Source organism: Orycteropus afer, unplaced genomic scaffold, assembly GCF_000298275.1.
Source record: "Orycteropus afer afer isolate SDZICR_OR568_19922 unplaced genomic scaffold, OryAfe1.0 scaffold00071, whole genome shotgun sequence".
Taxonomy (NCBI): Eukaryota; Metazoa; Chordata; class Mammalia; order Tubulidentata; family Orycteropodidae; genus Orycteropus; species Orycteropus afer.
In genome coordinates, this window is record NW_006921658.1 from 2,822,477 (window position 1) to 2,842,513 (window position 20,037).

The following is a 20,037-nucleotide window of genomic DNA, read 5'->3' on the forward strand; positions in this document are numbered from 1 at the left end:
GGGACCTGTCAGGCCAAGGGGGTGAGGTCACCATTCAGATGAACTAGAGGAACTGGAGCCACCCAGTGAAGGAGATGTGTACAGATGCCAAGTTGACAGGGGTGGAATTTTGGTAGTTAAGTTGTATGTCAACTTGGCTGGGCCTGTTTTTGAGTGGCTAGTCAACTGGATGTAATTATTCCCCATGTTGAGACTGGTAATCTATTCCATAGTGGAATCTATTGGAGCAGCTGAGTAACTGCCTTAGGGATGTGATCTGCTTCAGTATATAAGAAGACAGGTTTGAGAAAGGTCTCTGAGGTTTTTGCATGCTTGGATCCTGCATGTAGCCAACACTACATTCAGTAGCCTGTCTTGTTGTCTGTGATGTTAGGATTGTTCCTGGACTTGAAGCAGTGGCCTGTCATATTGTTTGATAATTTTGGGACTGTGTCATTTTATTTGTCAATCTTGGGTTGGTCAGCCTCAGCACCCAGCAGCTGTCTGAGTTAAAAGAAGCCTCCAGCTTCAGTGGGCTGGGAGCAAGAGGAAGAGCTGAAGCCCAAGGTCAAGGGAGTTTTGCCCAGCCCCTAGAGCTGGCACTTTGAACTTAGACTTCTAACCTCCAAAACTGTAAGTGAATAAATCCCTGTTTGTTCAACCCACCCATTTGTGGTATCTTCTGTTAGAGCAGCACTAGAAGACCAAAACAACATTATTACCCAAATTCCAAAATGTTGTTGTTGTTGTTATGTGCCATCGAGTAGGACCCGACTCATAGTGACCTCTCCTTGGGTTTCCAAGGCAGTATCACTACGGAAGTAGATTCCTTCATCTTCCTTCCGAGGAGTGGCTGGTGGGTTTGAATCCCCAGCCTTCTGGTCAGCAGTCAGGTGCTTTAGGAACTACTACCAGAGCTCCCAAATTCCAAAATATTGGCATAAAATGTTTCATAATATCTGTATTTTACCTTTTTGATATCTGCAAAAGATGTAATGATGTCTCATTTTTTTCATTCCTGATATTGCTTATCTGTGACCTCTCTCTTTTTTCACTTGTTAAGTCTCACTATGGGTCTATCAGTTTTAAATTTTTCAGAAAACTCAATTCTAGCTCTATCTTGGAAGAAATTTGAAAAGATATGTGCTGTATTTACATATAGAAAACCTAAGATAGAATTTTAGGTGTCGCCAAGTCATTTCTGACTCATAGCAACCCTATGTCCAACAGAATGAAACACTGCCCATTCTCAAAATCATTGCTATGTTTGAGCCCACTCTTGCAACCACTGTGTTAATCCATCTTACTGAAGATCTGCCTCTTGTTTGCTGATCCTCTAACAAGCATGATGTCCTTCTCCAAGGACTGTTCCCTCCTGATAACATGTCCAAAGTATGTGAGACAAAGTCCCACCATCCTCATTTCTTGCGAGTATTCTATTCTGGCTGTACTTCTAAGACAGGTTTGTTCATTCTTCTGGCAGTCCATTGTACATTCAATATTCTTCACCAACACCATAATTCAAAGGCATAATTCTTCTGTGGTCTTCCTTATTCATTGTTCATCTTTTGCATGCACATGAAGCAATTGAAAATACCATCACTTGGGTGAGGGACACCTTAGTCCTCAAAGTGATATCTTTGCTTTTTAACACTTTACAGAGGTCTTTTGAAGCAGATTTGGCCAATGTAATACATTTTTTGGTTTCCTGACTGTTGCTTCCATGAGCTTTGATTGTGGCTCCACATCAAATCAAATCCATAACAATTTCAATATTTTCTCTGTTTATCATGATGTTGCTTATTGGTCCAGTTGTGAGGATTTTTATTTTATGTTAAGGTGTAATCCATACTGAGAGCTGTAGTCTCTGATCTTCATCAGTAAGTGCTTCAAGTACTTTTCACTTCCAGCAAGCAATGTTGTATTAGCTGCATATTCCAGGTTGTTAATGAGTCTTCCTCCATTTCTGATCCTGAAATGTTCTTCTTCATATCGTCCAGCTTCTCAGATTATTTGCTCAGCTTACAAATTGAATAAGTATGGTGGAGAGATACAACCCTGATGTACACCTTTCCTGATTTTAAACTAAGTAGTATCCCCTTGTTTTGTTAGAATAACTGCCTGTTGGTTACTTATAGTTTATATAATATAAACTATAAGTTTCTACTTATAGTTTCCACATGAACACAATTAAATGTTCTCAAATTCCCATTCTTTACAAAGTTATCCATAATTTGTTATGATACGCACAGGTGAATGCATTTATAGAGTCAATAAAACACAAGTAAACATCTTTATGATATTCTCTGCTTTCAGCCAAATATGACAAACCGACAGATGAGTAGTGGTGAGGTTGCATAAAGGTACACAAAAAGAATTGAACAAATGGAAACACATACCATCTTTTCAGAAAGGGCCCACATTACAGAGATGTTAATTCCCTCTGAGTTAGTTTAACATGGTTCAAATAAGAACCAAACCAAAATGAAACTCATTGCAATAGAGTTGACTCCAACTCATAGCAACCCCCATAGGGTTTCCAAGGCTGTAAATTTTTACAGAACCAGACTGCCTCATCTTTCTTCTGCAGAGCAGCTGGTAGTTTGGATCAAACCACTGATGTTTTGTTTAGCAGCCGAATGCCTGAATTACTGCACCACCAAGACTCCTTCAGATAATAGCAGGATTTTCAAAAACATGGATGGAGAGTAAGATATGGTGATTCGAAAGTACAGATGACAATATATAGCAGAAAATAGAAAGACCTGGAAAGAAGTATAACAAGGGAATACTAGCACTTTCAAATATTGAAACATATAAATATTTAGTAGTAAAAACATTATGATACGAAAAAAATTACCATTGAATTGATTTGACTCATAGTGACCCTCTAGGACACAGTAGAACTGCCCCATAGGTTTCTCAAGGCTTTATGGAAGCAGACTGCTGCATCTTTCTCCAGCAGAGCAGCTGGTGAGTTCGAACCACTGACCTTTTGGTTAGCAGCCAAATGCTTAACCACTGTACTACCAGGGATCTTAACATTATGATACTGGTACAAAAATAGACAAATAAAAGAATGGAATCAATTAGAAAGTACGTAAGTCCTTACAACAATTTAGTATATGATAAATCAGTAGGAAATATGACCAATTCGGTAAATAGGACAAAAACTGGGTAGTCATCTAGAAAAAAGATAAATTTTTCCCCCCTCATTCCTTTAATAAATGTAAATAAAATAGAAGGCAATAGAGAGAATTAAAAAAAAAAAATAAAACCTCAGACTAGAGAAGATATAACATATGACTAAGAAGCCATAAAATAAAAGGCTGATGAATCCTATTATACATCAAAAAAAATTTTTCATAGAAAAATGTTCATACACAAAATAAAAGTCAAAAGATCAACTGTGAGAAAAATTGCAGTTCGTATCACAAAGAAAGGCCTAAATTTTTAAATAAAGAGCTCCTAAGTTAATATAGAAAAGACCAGTAGAATCAGTCTCAATAGTGATAAAAAGCTCATAAATCTCAATGGCTTAAATAAGAAAAGTTTATTTCTCAGGTATGCTTTGTTTACAATGTTGGTCAGTTGGGACTCTTTTCTGTTTTATTCTGAAGCATTCCTAGTAATTGTGGTAGAGAGAAAGGGACTTGCAGAGGGAAAGGAAGGTCCCACACTGACATTTAGATGTGGATCTGAAAGTGACACTTGTCAATTCCTTTGGTGAAATCATTGCCAGGAACTGGTCACATGGTCCTGCCTAAGACCAAAGGGACCAAACTGTGCCATGTTCTATATGCCTGGAAAGAGAATAACTTATTATTAGCAAGTAGCACTAAAGTCTATCACACTGCCAATCCAGATAGTCCACGACTTACTCAGTCATTCTATTGAAGATCTACTCAAAGAAAGACGTTGACATATTTCATTACATTCTGCATGCTGGTTATTGAAGAAATAAAAAATCCCTCTCTTTCCAAAATTAGTAGTGGCATCTTTCTGGTCAACAGAGTGAATCTGGGGATCTGTGAGGTAGATGAGCCCTTTTCCATTACCAGTCACCCAACCTAAAAGAGAAATGAATATGTCTAAGTAATAAATACCTGTAAGTGTCAATAGGAGCTCTGGTGGTGTGGTTAAAACACTGGGCTGCTAACCAAAAGGTGAGTGGTTCAAACCTACCAGCTTCTCCATGGGAAAAAGATGAAGCAGTCTGTTTCTGTAAAGATTTACAGCCTTGGAAACCCAATGGAGCACTTCTACTCTGTCCCATAGTGTTGCTTTGAGTTGGAATCAACTCAGTGGCAGTGGGATAAATTCAGTAAAATTTTTTTTGGAAAAAAAAAGTGTGTGTGTATGTATGTATGTATGTATGTATCTATCTATCTATATAGATATATACACACACACACATATATATATACACACAGAGTACATACATATATATATATACACACACACACACATACACATGTGTATATGTATATATATATATACATGTATATATGTGTGTGTATACACTTAGACTTTTTAAAACTTGCTTTTACTGAGGTTTATGTTTAATGAATTTATGATAAGACATTTGGTGTTGTGTAATCTAATTATTGGCTAAAAGGAGAATATTGGGTAAATATATTAGTCAAATATGACACCCAGATTACTGATTTTCAAGGAATTAAGGAGTAGTAAAATGCACTTATATTAAAATCACAATATTGAATATTTCTTTCATATTCAGAAGTTTCTTTAGTGCCCTACTCATTAGTTCATATATTTATTCATTTATTCAACAAGTATTTATTGAGTGCATATATTCTACAAAGGATGGTTGTAGACACTGGGGTGTGGTAGTGAACAAGTCAGTCAAACATCCTTGAATTCATTGGGCCAATATTCTTGTGAAGGGTCACGTCAATAAACAATATAAGTAAGTAAAATATATAATGTGACCCAAACAAGACCCACTGCTGTCAAGTTAATTCCTACTAATAGAGACCTTGTAGACAGAGTAGAACTGCTATATGAATCCTTATGGAAGCAGATTGCTATATCTTTCTCCAGCAGAGTGGCTGGTGGGTTTGAACCAACAGTCTTTTGGTTATCAGCCAAATACTTTAGTCACTGCACCACAGTGGTCCACTTATGACAGTCATAAATGCTATGGACAGGTGGTATAGGGAATATCTTGAGAGTGGTTAGAGAATTATTACTAGAAATCATTATAATAGATCTCATGTATGATTTAACTACCCAGTATTGATTAATAGAAATATGATAAATAAAATGCCCAACTGGAAATAATAATACAAATGTTAAAAGAAGTTAGCTTTCTGTTCATTAATGACTCCAATTGTGAAATCCACCATGATACTTGCAATGTGAATAAAGGATTGAGGAAGAGAAAGGGTTGAAAGATCATTACACATCAAAAAATGCAATAATAAAAAAATCCACATCACTCAATTTTAATTGGGTGGGTGAGTGGTTGGGAAAGCTGTCATGGGTTTACTCTGGAACCAAACCTAACAGAATGTGAATCAGATTCTCTCAGTGATTATGTGATACCTTAGAGTCTTGTAGAAGCTTTAGACATTTTTTTTTTTTTCAGGTATCAACTGCTCCATATAGTAAAATCAAAGAACTTAATTCTAAATAGTAGCTTATATATTGAAGCAATCTATCAAATAATGTTTGGTAGAACCAGCTTGTAAGCTCACATACAGCAAAAATAAAAAATAATCCTCCTTTTTGACATACCTTGTAAATCAACCACAACATCTCTATGTTTGGAAAACTCATAAGAAAAATGGCCATAAGCCAACCCATATTCTGTGGCTTTATATTCCTTTTTCACCACTTTTGTGTTATTTGATAATTTTACAAATTCTCCCAGGATGTAGGGTTCCACGCTGACACATCCCTTTATTGTCTTGTCCTCTAAAATCTGAAAAACAGTAATGGGGAGGGCAGTGTAGTGTAATATGAAAGGCCTTGGGTTTTGGAGTTAGGTAGCTCTTGATTTGAACCTAGGCTCTACACCTTAGGAGCTTTGTTACTTAACCTCTCTAGATTTCAGTTTCTTCATCTGTAAAATGGGCTTAATGGTAACTACTTCAGAGTCTGTTATTATAAAAAGTCAAGGAAAGGTTTAAGCAGGGAGGGAAATTTTCTTTGTTGGTTACCCGGGATGAGAAGGGAGGAGAGGGAAAATTGTTGACTAGTTAAGAGACGTGTTGATTTGGGTGAAGATAAAGGCAATATAACAAAGTTGGGGCCAGTACAGTATCACCAAGGAAAAGGAAGACACAGAAAAGTGCACAGGAGGTGCAGACAGCAAAGGTAAATGCTATTACATACTCAATATTGAATTATCGGTCATAACAAACAATAATCTACAGGTAGATGCATAGGTAGACAGGCAAGAAGATCAGGTATGGGTAGGCAAATGGGAATATAACCATGACCATACATAGGTTTAGCAGCTCTGGTGGTGTAGTGCCTAAGGTATTTGACTGCTAACCATAGGGCTGGGGGTGTAAACCCACCAGCCAGTCCTTAGAAGGAAGATTGGGCAATGTATTTCAGTAGTGATATCTCCTCAGAAACCCAAAGAGAGGTCACTGTGAGTCAGATCTGACTCAATGGCAGTGAGTTTGGTTTGGTTTTATACATACGTTTGGCAGACAATATATATTCTTAAATATGTATTTGTATGTGTTATAAAAAGGCCATATGAATTATAGAGCTAACAAGGGAAAAAAAATAACTTAGCAACAACTAAACACTTTGAGGGAATGAATCATTGGCCCTGTGGGCTCAGGGTCATGGTCATGGGGGACATCAAGCTCAAATGGCACAACATAGTACACAAAAATATTGTTCTACATCCTACTTATAAGACTTGGGGTCTTACAAACTTGTGAGCATCCATCTGAGATGCAGCTGTTGGTATCTTCTCATCTGGAGTAAAGAAGAGTGAAGAAAATCAAACATGTATGGAAAAAATTAGTCCAAGGGACCAGTGAACCATGGGAACCTCAGCCTGAATGACACTGAGACCAGAAGAACTAAATAGTGCCTGGCTATCAATGCCAGCCACTCAGAGAGAGATCAAAATTAGAGATCATGGATAGAGTGGGAAAAAAATGTGGAACAAAAGTAAAAAATATAAAAAAGACCAGGATTAATCATTGGATAGAGACTGGTGGAGCTCCCAAGACCATGGCCTCAAGTCACCCTTTCAGCCTGGAATTGGATTCACTCCCATGGCTCAGTTCTCAGCCAAACAATAGACAGGCCTAAGCTAAACAACTAGATCAGGGAGGTGCATTTCTTCGGACAGTCAACCAAGGGAGATCAGAAGGACAGCATTTACAGAGGGAGAAATCTAGGGAGGTGGGAATGCATAGGTAAGAAGGGCACAGGGAAGGGGTAACCACTGGGAGGAGGTGAGAGGAGACTTGTTACATTGTGGGGATTATAATCAGTGTTGAGAACAAATTGTATATGAACTGTTGAATGTAAAATGAATCTGCTTTATAAAATTGCACCCATATCACAATAAAAAGTTAAAAAATCCCCAAAACTTCTTCATAGGATTGCTAAAGAATTATATGAGAATATGCATATAAAATGCTTAACATTGTATGTTGTATCTAATAGAATCTAAACTGATTATTATTCTTTTACTAAAATGCTCAATTAAATATTAGGTCATGAGGTGACTATCGTAGGTGCTAGCCAAGGAAAAGAAGCTGGATCACACACTGGGCCTCTGGGTTGGAATTCTAGCTCAAGTACTTCTGTGCCACTTGTCTCAAAGATTGGAGTTAATGCTTATAAAATGCCTGGCACAATTCTTGAGATAAAGAAGGTATGAAATAGATTATCACCATTGTTATTATAAGTAATAAAAAATGGGTCCAAAAATGTCTCTGGTCAATGTAAAAATTCTTGTATGCATAAACAAACTAATGAGATAACATATTTTGGCAGAGCAGAATATTCTTAATTCAAAAAAGAGAAAAGTCAGTAGTGTTAGTTGCCTTGATATGTTCAAAGAGATATCTTGGGAAAAAGAGATTAATATCAATGGGTCCCAGAAGGCAGAGCTCTAATTCATAGACAGAAATTAGAAGTTTGGTCTTAAACAATTAGAATTATTAGCAAGCAAAAGGGTAGTAATTTTTTTCTTACTGAAGTGTTTAAGCAAAGGCTTAGTAATCCTTTGGTTATGTAGGGTGGGGACCAACAGATATAAAATGGGATTTACACATCGTATTGAGAGGATAATTTGTACTAGATATGATCTCTGTGGTATCTTTTTTGAAATCACAGAGGCAATGCAAAAGGAAAGTATACTAAAAATGTGGGACCATGTCCCAGTATCAATAGATATTTAAGTGTGACTTGGAAGATCCAAATGATTTATCCAGGGTGGCATATCTTGCATTATCTGTTTAAGTAGCTGAAGAACATAAAGTAGATAAAGGAACCTAGGAACTGAGTATATGAGATTTCAGCAGAATGAGGTGGAGGTAGATAGGGTGGTAATAGAAATCTAACCTTATGAATATGGATAGGCTATTTAACCAGCCCCTTGCTTTCCTTAATCTTACCAGTAATATTGTAGAGGGAATGTAGAATATCTGTGTTGGAATCTTTTGTTCATAGAGTCTCTTATTAAATTCTGTCACATAGTACTGTGCAGTCATCTGCCGTTCCACATCAGTGAAATGGTGCCAGAGTCCCTTCTGCTCCTTATACTCTTTCCCAACATACCTATGAATGGAAACAAAATATATGAATGGAAAAATGATTTTACTTACTATTGAGTGAGAGAGAGGAAATCAAAAGAGAGATGCAAAAGTTCTTGACAGATGTTACTGTTTCTCTGAGTTATATAGTTAATATTCATGATTTTGACATATCTGGTGATTAAAGAACTTTATGAGGCTGATGGACAATGCAACACTGTTAATGCTAGCTGACTCAGAATGATACTGATTCTAATGGGAAAGCGTGCACTTAATGTAGCAGTTCATGAGACTTTGGTAAGTCAAGAGAGTCAGCATGCAACTGAAAAGGGCACAGACTGTGGAGCCAGATCTTTAATAACTGCAGTATGATCTTACCATGGTTAATTAACCAGTCTGAGTTTCCTCTATCCCTTCCTCTTATTATTATTACTTTATCTTAAAGAACTTATTTCCCATCAGTAGTTACGTTTGCACAACATTGCCCTACGCCTGAGTGTTTTCTGAAGAAAGTATGAAACACAATTTGTATCTTTTAAGGCCTTATAACATAGTTGGAAAGAGAAGATACATAATAGTAAGTTGAAATGAGCAAAATAATATTACACTTCACTGTAGTTTATTTGTGCTATAAACTGATGAGTTCACTAGTAATTTCACATTACCCAGAGTGACTTCTGAAAATCAAAAGGAGTTAATTGAGTCATAGGCCTCAACGAGGGTAAACCCTCTCCAGAAGTTTCTAAATCCAACATGATAACAGAAACTAAGGAGGCTGCAGTTCTGGCCATGCAGTTAGCTGAGGTTCAGTGGAGGCTGCAAAGGAGGAACCCAGATGGCAAAGAGCAACCTGCACAAGAACAGTTGTCACATGGAGGCATTCTGCCAAGGCTTGCAGCAGTTTTGCTCTTGGGAGACCCTGACCTACAGAGGCTTTGAACCAATTTAGAAATTTGCTGTGGTCATTGAGGCAAGAGGGGTGCATGAAAGAGCAAACCCTGAAGGTGCGATTCTGGTGCATTTGTTGAGTGTCCTGGCAGAGGAGTTCTAGTCCTAGGTGTAGGATATCAACATGGGAGCAGAGGCCCAGATTTCTGTATCATTTTATCTTAAACCATTTTTCTTGGATCATTTTTTAAGAAAGATTTGTAGTGAACTCTTTCAGTCTTCTTTTTCTTTTAACTTGCAAATATCTTTATTTTGCTTTCCTCTATGAAAGATAAGTTTCCCTGAGTATTTGACTTCCATTGTCTCTGGATTCCTTATTTTTACAGAAAAATCAGATGTATGGCTAACTGACATTTCATTGTATATAATCTGTCTTTTTCTTTGACTACTTTAAAGATGGTTTCTTTGTCCTAGGTATTCTGAAGTTTGACTGTGGTGTATCTAGGAATGTATTTATGCCACTTTACCTTCTTTCTTTCTTTTCTCCCTTCCTCCCTCTCTCCTTCCTTCCTCTTTCTTCTTTCCTCTTCTTATGTTATCTGGGATTCATTGTGATTTCCATATTTGAAGATTAATGCTTTTGGGAACTTGGAAAATTGTCAGGTATTATTTATTTAAATATTTCTTCTTTTCTGTTCGCTCTTACTTTCATCTGATCAGATGTATATTGAATCCTCTCATTCCATCCTCCATGTCTCTTATTTTCTCTTTTACTTCCCATTTCATATCCTCCTATCTTGATTCCCTTATTTAGCTGTGTGTCTTTGGGAAAATTTCTTAAAATCTCTGTGCCATAGTTTCTTCATCTTTAAGATGAGATATAGTACTTGTCTCATAAGATTTTGTGGGGATTTAGTTGAATCAGTAAATAAATCACTTAAATCAAGGCCTGATACATAATAAATGTGTGGTAGTTAAGTTTGTATGTTGACTTGGCTGGGCTTCTTTGAGTGGCTGGGCAGCTGGATGTAGTTATTCCCCATGGTGAGATTGGTAATTGACTCCATGGTGGAATCTATTGGAGCAGCTGAGTAGCTGCCTTAGGGATATGGTCTGCTTCCAGTATATAAGAAGCAACTTTAAGGAAGGTCTCCAGTTTATGGAATGCTTGAACCTTCTGTGGGTCTGGATCCTGTTGTGCTGCCTACAACTGTCCATGAGTGAATGATCCACCATTATGCCTGGTGATCTTAGATTTGTTATTCACTGGTCAACAGCCAGTATACTGCCTGACAACCTTAAACTCATCAGCCCCTGTAGCTGTGTGAGTTGGGAAAAGGCTCCAGTTTGATGTTTGATCCAAGAACTTGGGATGTGTCAGCTTCTATAACTATGTGAGTCATTTTCCTAAGATTTACTGATCTTGCTTCTCTAGAGAACCCAGTCTAACACAAAATGCAATGACATGTTTTGTAGTATCAATAACCTTCTTGAGAAAACTTTACAAATTACAATGTACTTTCACTGTTCAAAGGACCCCTAATTTTCGTCTTTTACTTTTTTTTTTAATATATATATATATATATATTATTTTCATTTGGGTAAATAACAAAGTTAACATTAAATTAAAAGTTTTGGCTTATACATCTTTTAAAATACAGAAATGTTGTAAAATTAGATCTCAAACCCAATGAGAATCATCTGAGTCACTATCCCCCCCCCCTTTTTTTAAATTGTGATTTGGGTGAAAATTTACAGAGCAAATACTTTACATACAGCAGTTCACATACACTTTGTCTCATGACATTGACCACAGTTTACCACACTGCAACAGCTCCCCTCCCCCTTCCTTCCCATAGTAACCTCTTCCCTGTGTCCATCCCTCCATGCACTCCTGCCCCCTAAGCTGTCTCCCTGTGCATAAGCAGCCCTTCTTTTTCCCATGCTTGTTCTGTCCAAGGCGTGTATCTACCTCAGGTAAATGTTCAACTCATATGCCTGTCTATTGTTTGGCTGGAAGCCACAGGCATGAGTTCAATTCCAGACCTGAAGGACAGCTAGGGGCCATAGTCTTAGTGGTTCCACCAGGCTTTATCGGACCAGCAAACTTGATCCCTCTCTCTCTCTCTCTCTCTCTTTTTTTTTTCCCGAAATGATTTTGAGTTTTGTTTCACAATGTTCTCCCTCTCTATCCAGGATCTCCTACATAGATCCTCTTCCAGGTGGTTGACAGTAGTAGTTGTGTAACATCTAGTTCTTCTGGTCTCATAGTCATATAGGCTGCAGATTGGATGGTGTACCAGTTGCTAGGACTAATTGTTTCCATGAACTTTTGGTTTTCTTCATTCTTCTTTACTCTGGACAAGAGACCCATCATTGCATCTAGATGGCAGCTTGCAAGCTTTTAAGATCCCAGTCACTACTCACCACAGTAGGAGGTGGAACAATGTTTTGTGTAGTATGTTATGCCAATTGAACTTGATGTCCTCTGGGACTATGGTCCCGAGCCCACAGGTTCAACTACTCAGTCCCTCTGGGTAGCAGGCTGTGACCAAGCAGTGTGAATCACTAATTTTTTGGGTGAGGTTTCATCAAGAAATAAAGCCAAACAAGAATTTCCAATAATTTATTGCAGTAAGGTAGGATTTTTAAAGATAACCTTTTCTTCAAGGATTTACTCATTCTTGGGTCTCTGCTTTATGTGATTGTCTTGAATCTTCTTATTCTATTTCATGTGTAGATTTTATCATCAGCTGCTACTGTCCCCCATATCCTCTACCTTCCATGGAACAAAAGCTCAGTAATCACTTATGTCCCTAGACATGCTTCAACCCTGGATTCAGGAGATTTTTTTTTTTTTTACCTTTATGAAGACACACCCATTTATTTAAAAGAGTGGCTTTCAGAGTCTAAATAGCCTTTTTGTCCACATTTTTAATGAGCGTGTTCACAAATCTTTGTCCTGACATATGGCCAGAAACTCTCTCTCTCTTTTTTAATCTGCACAATAGGGTTAAAAATGTTTCCATGATAGGTTTGAGGTCATGTATATGATACAATAGCTAACATAGCACAGATTATCCATACTGTTTTATTAATTTATCAGTTAACAAGGAGGAAGAAGAGGAAATCTGATGACATATATTTTGGCCAATATTTTCAGCCCCTTCAGAATTTCATGAATAATTAGTTAACAGAGAAGCAAAATTATCTCATTTTACATTAGTGATATAGATGGTTTTAAGCAATACCTCCCCAGAATTTCCTCCTGATGAAGATAATGAACCCAAAAAGCTTTTCTTTGTTTTCCTTTCTTCTTCACATTCAGGTAGTCCCCAAAATATACAGCAGTTTCCTGGGCTGTCCACAATTCAGATTTCTTGGAATATTTTAACAATAGAGCATCTGGAAAAATGATATGATGAAAATAGATCTAGGTTTGAAAAAGATATTAAAATTTATGACTAAAATTTAAGTGGCATAGGTCCTAAACCATGTCATCTGAAATCTTCAACTTGGCTTTGTATTTTCTTACTCCAACCTCTTCTGACTCCTAACACAAAGTAAAGTACAATAAAAAAGGTAAAACTTTACAAATTACAATGAAGAATGGGCTTTTATTTGCCAAGTTTGTGATGGCAAGGAGTCAGATAAGATCAGAATTTATAATTTTACCTGGAAGTTCCTAGCCACACCAAGAATCCTTGGTTACATATTAGAGGTCACCCTTAATCATTTTATTTAAGTAGGGAAAGTCCAATAAGTAGTTTAGGAAATGTAGCTACTACACAATGATGTAAACACAACTGAACAAGGAGAAGATAATAAGAAAAATGTAAGGATGGCCTCCATTGCAGGAAAAGAGGAACAATCCTAGCAAGAAAGGAACCATTTGAGGGGAATGACCAAAATGAACCCTAAGGAAAAATGCAACATTTTGGTATTCATGTAGAAATTAAAGGAACCTTCTGTGTGTAGGTTGTGGTAATGCATGAATGAGTGAGAGATTAAGGAGAGAAAATATTTAAAATAAAGCAGACCTACGGGGCTGGTGTGGGAGAAAGAGCAATGGTGACTGGGTTAGGGATGCGATCAGAGAAGCTGGAAATAGGAATGGAAGGCAAACTGTTTGCACACCATCAGAAGAGTGGTGAATTGAGGGAAGAAGAAAGGAGAAAATGGATAACTTTGTTCTATTTCTGCAACTTTGAGCCTTGATTCTCCCAGTGTGCTTTTTCACCCAGTGTGTGATCAAGTTTTTATCAGAACTTGATACACAGACATAACACTAAAGAAATTATATAAATCTAGTAAACATGATTCGGAAATTTCAGAATCTTATAGTAGGCAGGGAAACACTTTTACTAAAACATTTGCTTCTTTTGGTATTAACCTATTTGTATTGTAGTCTGGCTCAAGATGGCAGACAAAATATTGGACTACTCTGAAGCAGACGTTCTCAACCTTGATTTTATATGGAATTACTGGGAACTCTTAAAATATACTTGTGCCTGATTCCACATTCCAGGCCTATTAAGTTGGAAATCTTGGGATGGGGCAATGGGGTAGAAGAAGGAAGAAGGAGGATGTATTGGCAGCTTCAAAAATTTCCCCAGGAAATTCTCATGTGGGGCCACTGCTTTAGCATCAGTGCTTAGCAATCCATGTAGTTTGCTTTTCCTGAAATGCACTTTGCAATAGGTTTTTTTCTTATTCAAATAATTCTTCTGTATCTTGGGAAGGCAAAAATACAGAACCTCCTCTAGGTTAAGAGAAGAACCTCTGTCTTCCTCCCACCTTCTCCACCAATTCTAAGCTATATTAGACACATAAACTGTGGGACTGCCCAGCCCAGGCTTAGGAAGTGAGCTTGGGCAGTCCCTTAAGCAAGAAGTAGCTGAAGATTGCAAGTGGAGTGGAGACTTAATCCATCAGCTGGCAAGAGATCTGTTAGGTGAGCAGATGTGAAAATCTCTGCCCAACAGATAAATGTTCTCTAACCAAGTCAAACTTTGTCCTAGAATTTGAGTGAGGGTAGTAAAATAGAGAAGATGATAAAGAGAATCAATGGACAATTTTGATGTTGAGTGGATGACACAAATTGACTTTTGAAATCAACTAGTTGGCAATGACAATCCAAAGCTATTTTAGTCCCTGAATTATGGCTTTTCCTGAGTGCACTGAGATCCCCATCTCTTACTGCTTCATGTGTCCTAGAAACAAACTGCTTTGATATGAGGTAACTTGAATGAGTTTCTATTCTTTGTAACCATTAGGACCCATCATTAGGAGCTCTGGTGGTGCAGTGTCTAAGGCATTAGACTGCTAACCAGAAGGTTGGCAGTTCAAACCCATCAGCCACTCCACAGATGGACGATGGGCCAATCTGTTTCCATAAAGATTTACCAACTCAGAAACCCATTGGGGGCCTTTATGAGTTGAAATCAACTTGATGGCAGTGGTGGATTAGGGTCCATCATACAAAATATGGTGGAATCCCATAAAATATATACTTTTCTGTATACTCACAAAACATAACAGGGACCTATGTCTTTCATGGGCTTTAAGTAATCTACATAAAAACTCTCCCCGTACTCATTGCCATGGAGCCAATTCCATCATACAGTGACCCTATAGGACCCTATAGAACAGAGTAGAACTGCCTCATAGGGTTTCCAAGGCTGTAATCTTTATAGAGGGAGCCCTGTTGGTATAGTGACTAAGGCATTTGATTGCTAACCAGAAGGCTGGCAGTTCAAGCCCACCAGCCACTCCTCAGAAGGCAGACTAGGCAATCTACTTCCATAGAGATACTGCCTTGGAAACCCAAGGAGGGGTCACTATGAGTTGGAGTCAACTTGATGGCAGTGAGTTTGGTTTTTGGTTACAGAAAAAGAGTGCATATCTTTGTCTTGCAGAGCAGTTGGTGGTTTGAAACCACAGACTTTTGGTTAGCAGCTGAGTGCTTAACTACTACACCAACAGGGCTCCTGACAATCTCTTTAGAGGACCCCAAACTTACATACTTCCTGAGGTTATGCCCACTGAATAGGGTATACTTACGGTGTGCTTGGTGGAGTTGACTGGGCTTAAAAACTCCTGTATTCTCCAGCCGGTGAAACAACCAATCATGCCTCACTCCTGCCAAGAGTTTTTCAAAGTCATTAGGCTTCAGGATGCAAGCCTCAAGGATCTCTTGCCTTGTCTTTCCTGGCAATGAAATGAAAGAACTTCCACTGGAATTCAGGATGGACCATGGGCTGTCCCCCTCAGAAGAACCACTGGAAAACATAGATGATCTAGACCACCACACTGAGGATGAGCTAGAGTTTTGGCTGCAGTTTAGCACATTTACAAGTTCATTTCCCTCCTCTGTGGTAGTGCAGTCCTCTCTGAACATAGGGAAAGGAATTTTATTGCTTACAGAAGAATTAGGGTTCTTAGCCCCTTGACCAAGATGTGGTCTGTGAGAACCACATCTACTTGTGGAGTGAACATCTGTATCAAGCAATTGTCCCTCCTCATCCACTGTGGGAGCATCAGGGTCGATGTCCTTCTCTTTGGTTGAACCATTATTTATGAGGTCATGCTTTTGGCCAGGCCAACAAGGAGTGAAAGAGCTACCTGCCATCATGGAACTATTGCTCAGAGAATCATCTGTGACTATAGGAAAGTCAAAGGGCACATCTTCTGTAGTTTCTGCTATTTCACCTTCTGGGTCAACCCAGAAGGAGCTATTTTTAAATATAGGTGTTGTGCCTCTTTTATTAATTTTTTCTCTCTTTTCTTCCCCATGCTTGTCTTCAGCATTGCAATTGGTTCCTGAAATTTTTTCAAAAGTTTTCTCCACTTGGAACAATGAACAAATGGGTATGTTCTTAAACCCATCAGAATCAGAAGAAGACCAAGAAGCAGACCCACAAGAGTGTCTGGAATAAGCAGAAGCATTACTGGGTCCTATATTTCTGACTTCCTCAATACCCTTTGGAGCACCTTTTAATGACTCTGCACCAGAGGCCAAGAAAGCATTTGTGTTATGAGGTGTGAAGGCCGTCAAGGACATGTGATTGTGTAGTTGTCTTCGAGAAGACTCGACTCTATCACCCTTGGACACCTGGAGAGGAAGATCATGAATCTTTGAAGGCAATGAATGTACAGCACTATTTTCTCCATCGTGTCCCATCTCTTCAGACAGGGCAGTAGAACACTGAGTATCCACAAGATATCCCTTCTTAGACTCTTTTCCATCTGACCAATCATCATTATGATTCATTTCCTCCCAGCTTGTAGAAGAACTAAAGTCTGATAACTTGCTCCAAGAACTGGAACTCTGGCTGTCATTCAGAGATGTGTTCACACCAGCTCTCCTACCATTGCTACGATCTGGTGGCTCAGTCTCAGTCTCCATATCTTCATCCACAGCGCATCGATATGTACCAGAATGGATCCAGTTTTTCCTTCCTATACTGCTGAGTTTCTCCTGAGCATTCCTGGCCATTTGGGAGGAAGGTATTCTCATGACTTTTTGAAAATGTTTGTCTTCAGTAGCACTCACAGTCTCTATGGTTTTTGTTTCTGTTTTTAGAACAGTGATACAGACTCCTGTATCTTTCAGTTTATTTTTGTTGTTTCTACAAGTGCTTTCAAATACTTCACACACTGAAGTATGGTGCTGTGAATAGATATCAAGGAGTTTTTGGAAATCCACTTGTCCATGCAAAATGAATTTTTCCAATGAGCTCTTGAAGCTCTCTGGAACATAAGACCTGCCATCCAAATTTGGGAAGCTTTGAACTTGTAGATGATCTTTCACCTGGGTGATAATAGACATGATTTCCTGAGACAGAGTTTCCCTCTCTTGACTCCCAGATGAAGTGCTGAAAGCATACAACTTTCCCATAGTTTCACTACATAGCTGATTTGCTGCGTGGACTGTCTCAGTCTCTCCATGGAGTCTTCGGTGTACTGTGGTAAGAGAGAAAGCAGCTTTGATGAAACTATGAAGTTCCTGTTTTCCAAGAACTGGTTCATCATCTCTCTTGGTGAGGAGACCAATTTCAAAAGCCTCTTTGGCTTCATACAGGTACAAATTTTTAATTTCTGGAGGACAGTCATTAGAACTACTGTAAGACAATAAGCACGTGCCACGGATGTTCTGAGGAAAATACAAAATCAGATGAGTTGGAAACTAGAAGTGCATCAGGAAAAAACTTAATTTCTAGAGGACAGTCATTAGAAATATTAAGGGAAAATAAGCATGTCCCATAGATAATGCTGAGGTAAATGCACAATCAAAGATTGAATTAAGAAACCGAGGCTATTTTTGGTGAATCAAGAAAAGGGGCCAGGATATGTATAATTGGCTGGCATGAAGGGTTAAGAAATTAGCTTTAACTACCATCCTATTGTAGCCCTTAAACATTTTGATTAATGATGATAAATTTGTTGTTGTTGTTGTTGTTGTTGCTAGTCTTAGCAAATAGAGTCTATGCACAGGACATGGGCATGGTATGTTTCTCTACACAAATAAGCTATTATATATACACACATCATTCATTTACTAATACTCAAAAGTCTAGAGCAGTTTTTTCTGAACTTGAGAGATATTTAATAATTATAGACTTCTGTATTCTACCCCCAGAGATTTGCATTTAGTAGATCTAGGTAGAGCCCAGGAATATGTATTTTGAAAAGGCTCTTTGGGTACTTCTGATGTACAGCTGGGCCTGGGACCCAATGCTGTAGAGCAGACAAGCTAATGTTCCTTAGCTCCTACCAGGAAGTTGCCACTCTGACTGCTAAAACCTTTCCATACATGGATTCTTACCACAATTTCCAATAATGTGGCATGAAGCCTGCTTTACCAGGTATGACCATTCCCTCACTAGTTGTGCTGGTTACATCTGAGAGAGCCCTGGGGAGAGGTACAGCCAGGGACTGAAAGTACTTACCATAGCAGTGAGCACAAACAGGGATGTATAGGGAGTGAAAGCAGCTGCTAGCTTGCAAACTTCTGCCGCTGACAGCAAATGGTGATCCAACTCCTTCAGGAGGCCCTACGAGCAAACAGTAGGCAAAGTGGAATGTTGATAATTATATGTCCATTAGCAAAAGGCAATAAACAATGAAATTAGAAAAGATTCTTTGGCTTGTCTTCAAGATTCTGATGGATGCCCTGCCCCTTACCACATTTCAGAAGAGAGTGCTAAGAAAGAATAAGTGGATCTAATGACCCCAGGGCTTGACAGCCTCTTCCCCCAGCATCCACCCACAATACACACATGCACACCACCTCTCCCCACCAGTTAGCAGTTACCATCAAGTCACATCCGACCCTTGTGAGTCAGAGTAGAACTGTGCTCCATAGGACTTGCAGTGGCTGATTTTTCAGAAGTAGATTGCCCAGCCTTTCTTCTGAGGTTCCTCTCCATGGACTTGAACTACCAAATTTTTGGTTCACAGCTGAGCACATTTACCATCTGCACCACCCACAGTCTAATATGTGCAAAAATTCAGAGGAGTTTCTTTGGAGGATGGTAGTGGTCCTTTGTTCAAAGGAACTCATATCTTGCAGCTAGGTTAACCAATAATTCTGCATTGTCTTGGGCAAAAAGCCTTAAATTTATGATTTCACAGCAAAAACAAAACAAAAAAACCAAAAAACTAAAATCAAACTAACTGCTATCAAGTTGATTCTGACTCATAGTGACCCCCATTGGGTTTCCAAGGCAGTAAGCCTTTAAGGAAGTTGTTGTTGTTGTTGTTGTTATGTGCCCTCAAGTCAGACCCAACTCATAGTGACCCCTCCTTGGGTTTTCAAGGCGGTATCACTACAGAAGTAGATTGCCCAACCTTCCTTCCAAGGAGTGGCTGGTGGGTTTGCACCACCAGCCTTCTGGTTAGCAGTCAAGTGCCTTAGGCACTACGCTACCAGAGCTCCTTTTAAGGAAGTAGATTGCTCCATCTTCTGCAGAGCTGCTGGTGGATTTGAACCTGACCTTCTGGTTTGCAGTCAAATGCCTTAGGTATCACAACACCAGAACTATTGGTTTCTGTAAAGATTTGTAGAGTTTGAAACCCTCTTAGCAGTTCTGCTGTGTGCTATAGGGTCATAATGAGTCAGAATCAACTTGATGGGTTTGGTTCACAGCAATTAGGATCATTAATTCATTGTAGAAGTATTTATTGTGCAGGACGCTGGGTAGACAATGGGAAGTGAGGCAATCACAAGCCCCTGTCTGCAGTGAGCTTACTTTCTGGTGGGAGGTAGAGAACCAGTCAAACACAAAATAAGTAAAATGCTAGTATTTGAAATAGTGATACATATTTGTGAAAAAGCAAAGCAAGAAAGGGACCAGAGAGGTTCAGGGTAGGAAGGAAGTTTGCTGTTTTAAACAATCGCCAGGAACAA

At 38.7% G+C, this 20,037-nt stretch overlaps 1 protein-coding gene across 1 annotated transcript in view; it reads right to left on the bottom strand.

Moving 5' to 3' along the window:
• Positions 1–3,864: 3,864 nt before the first annotated feature.
• The window catches only part of ALPK1 (alpha kinase 1), a 118,243-nt gene continuing 102,070 nt past the window's right edge, over positions 3,865–20,037 (bottom strand). Inside the window, exons 8-13 of the mRNA XM_007940741.1 lie at positions 18,578–18,682; positions 15,690–17,781; positions 12,878–13,031; positions 8,601–8,763; positions 5,740–5,926; positions 3,865–4,049 (exon numbers count right to left, since the gene is read on the bottom strand). Coding sequence (XP_007938932.1) covers positions 3,865–4,049; positions 5,740–5,926; positions 8,601–8,763; positions 12,878–13,031; positions 15,690–17,781; positions 18,578–18,682 — 2,886 coding nt within the window. The remainder of the gene's footprint in view (positions 4,050–5,739; positions 5,927–8,600; positions 8,764–12,877; positions 13,032–15,689; positions 17,782–18,577; positions 18,683–20,037) is intronic.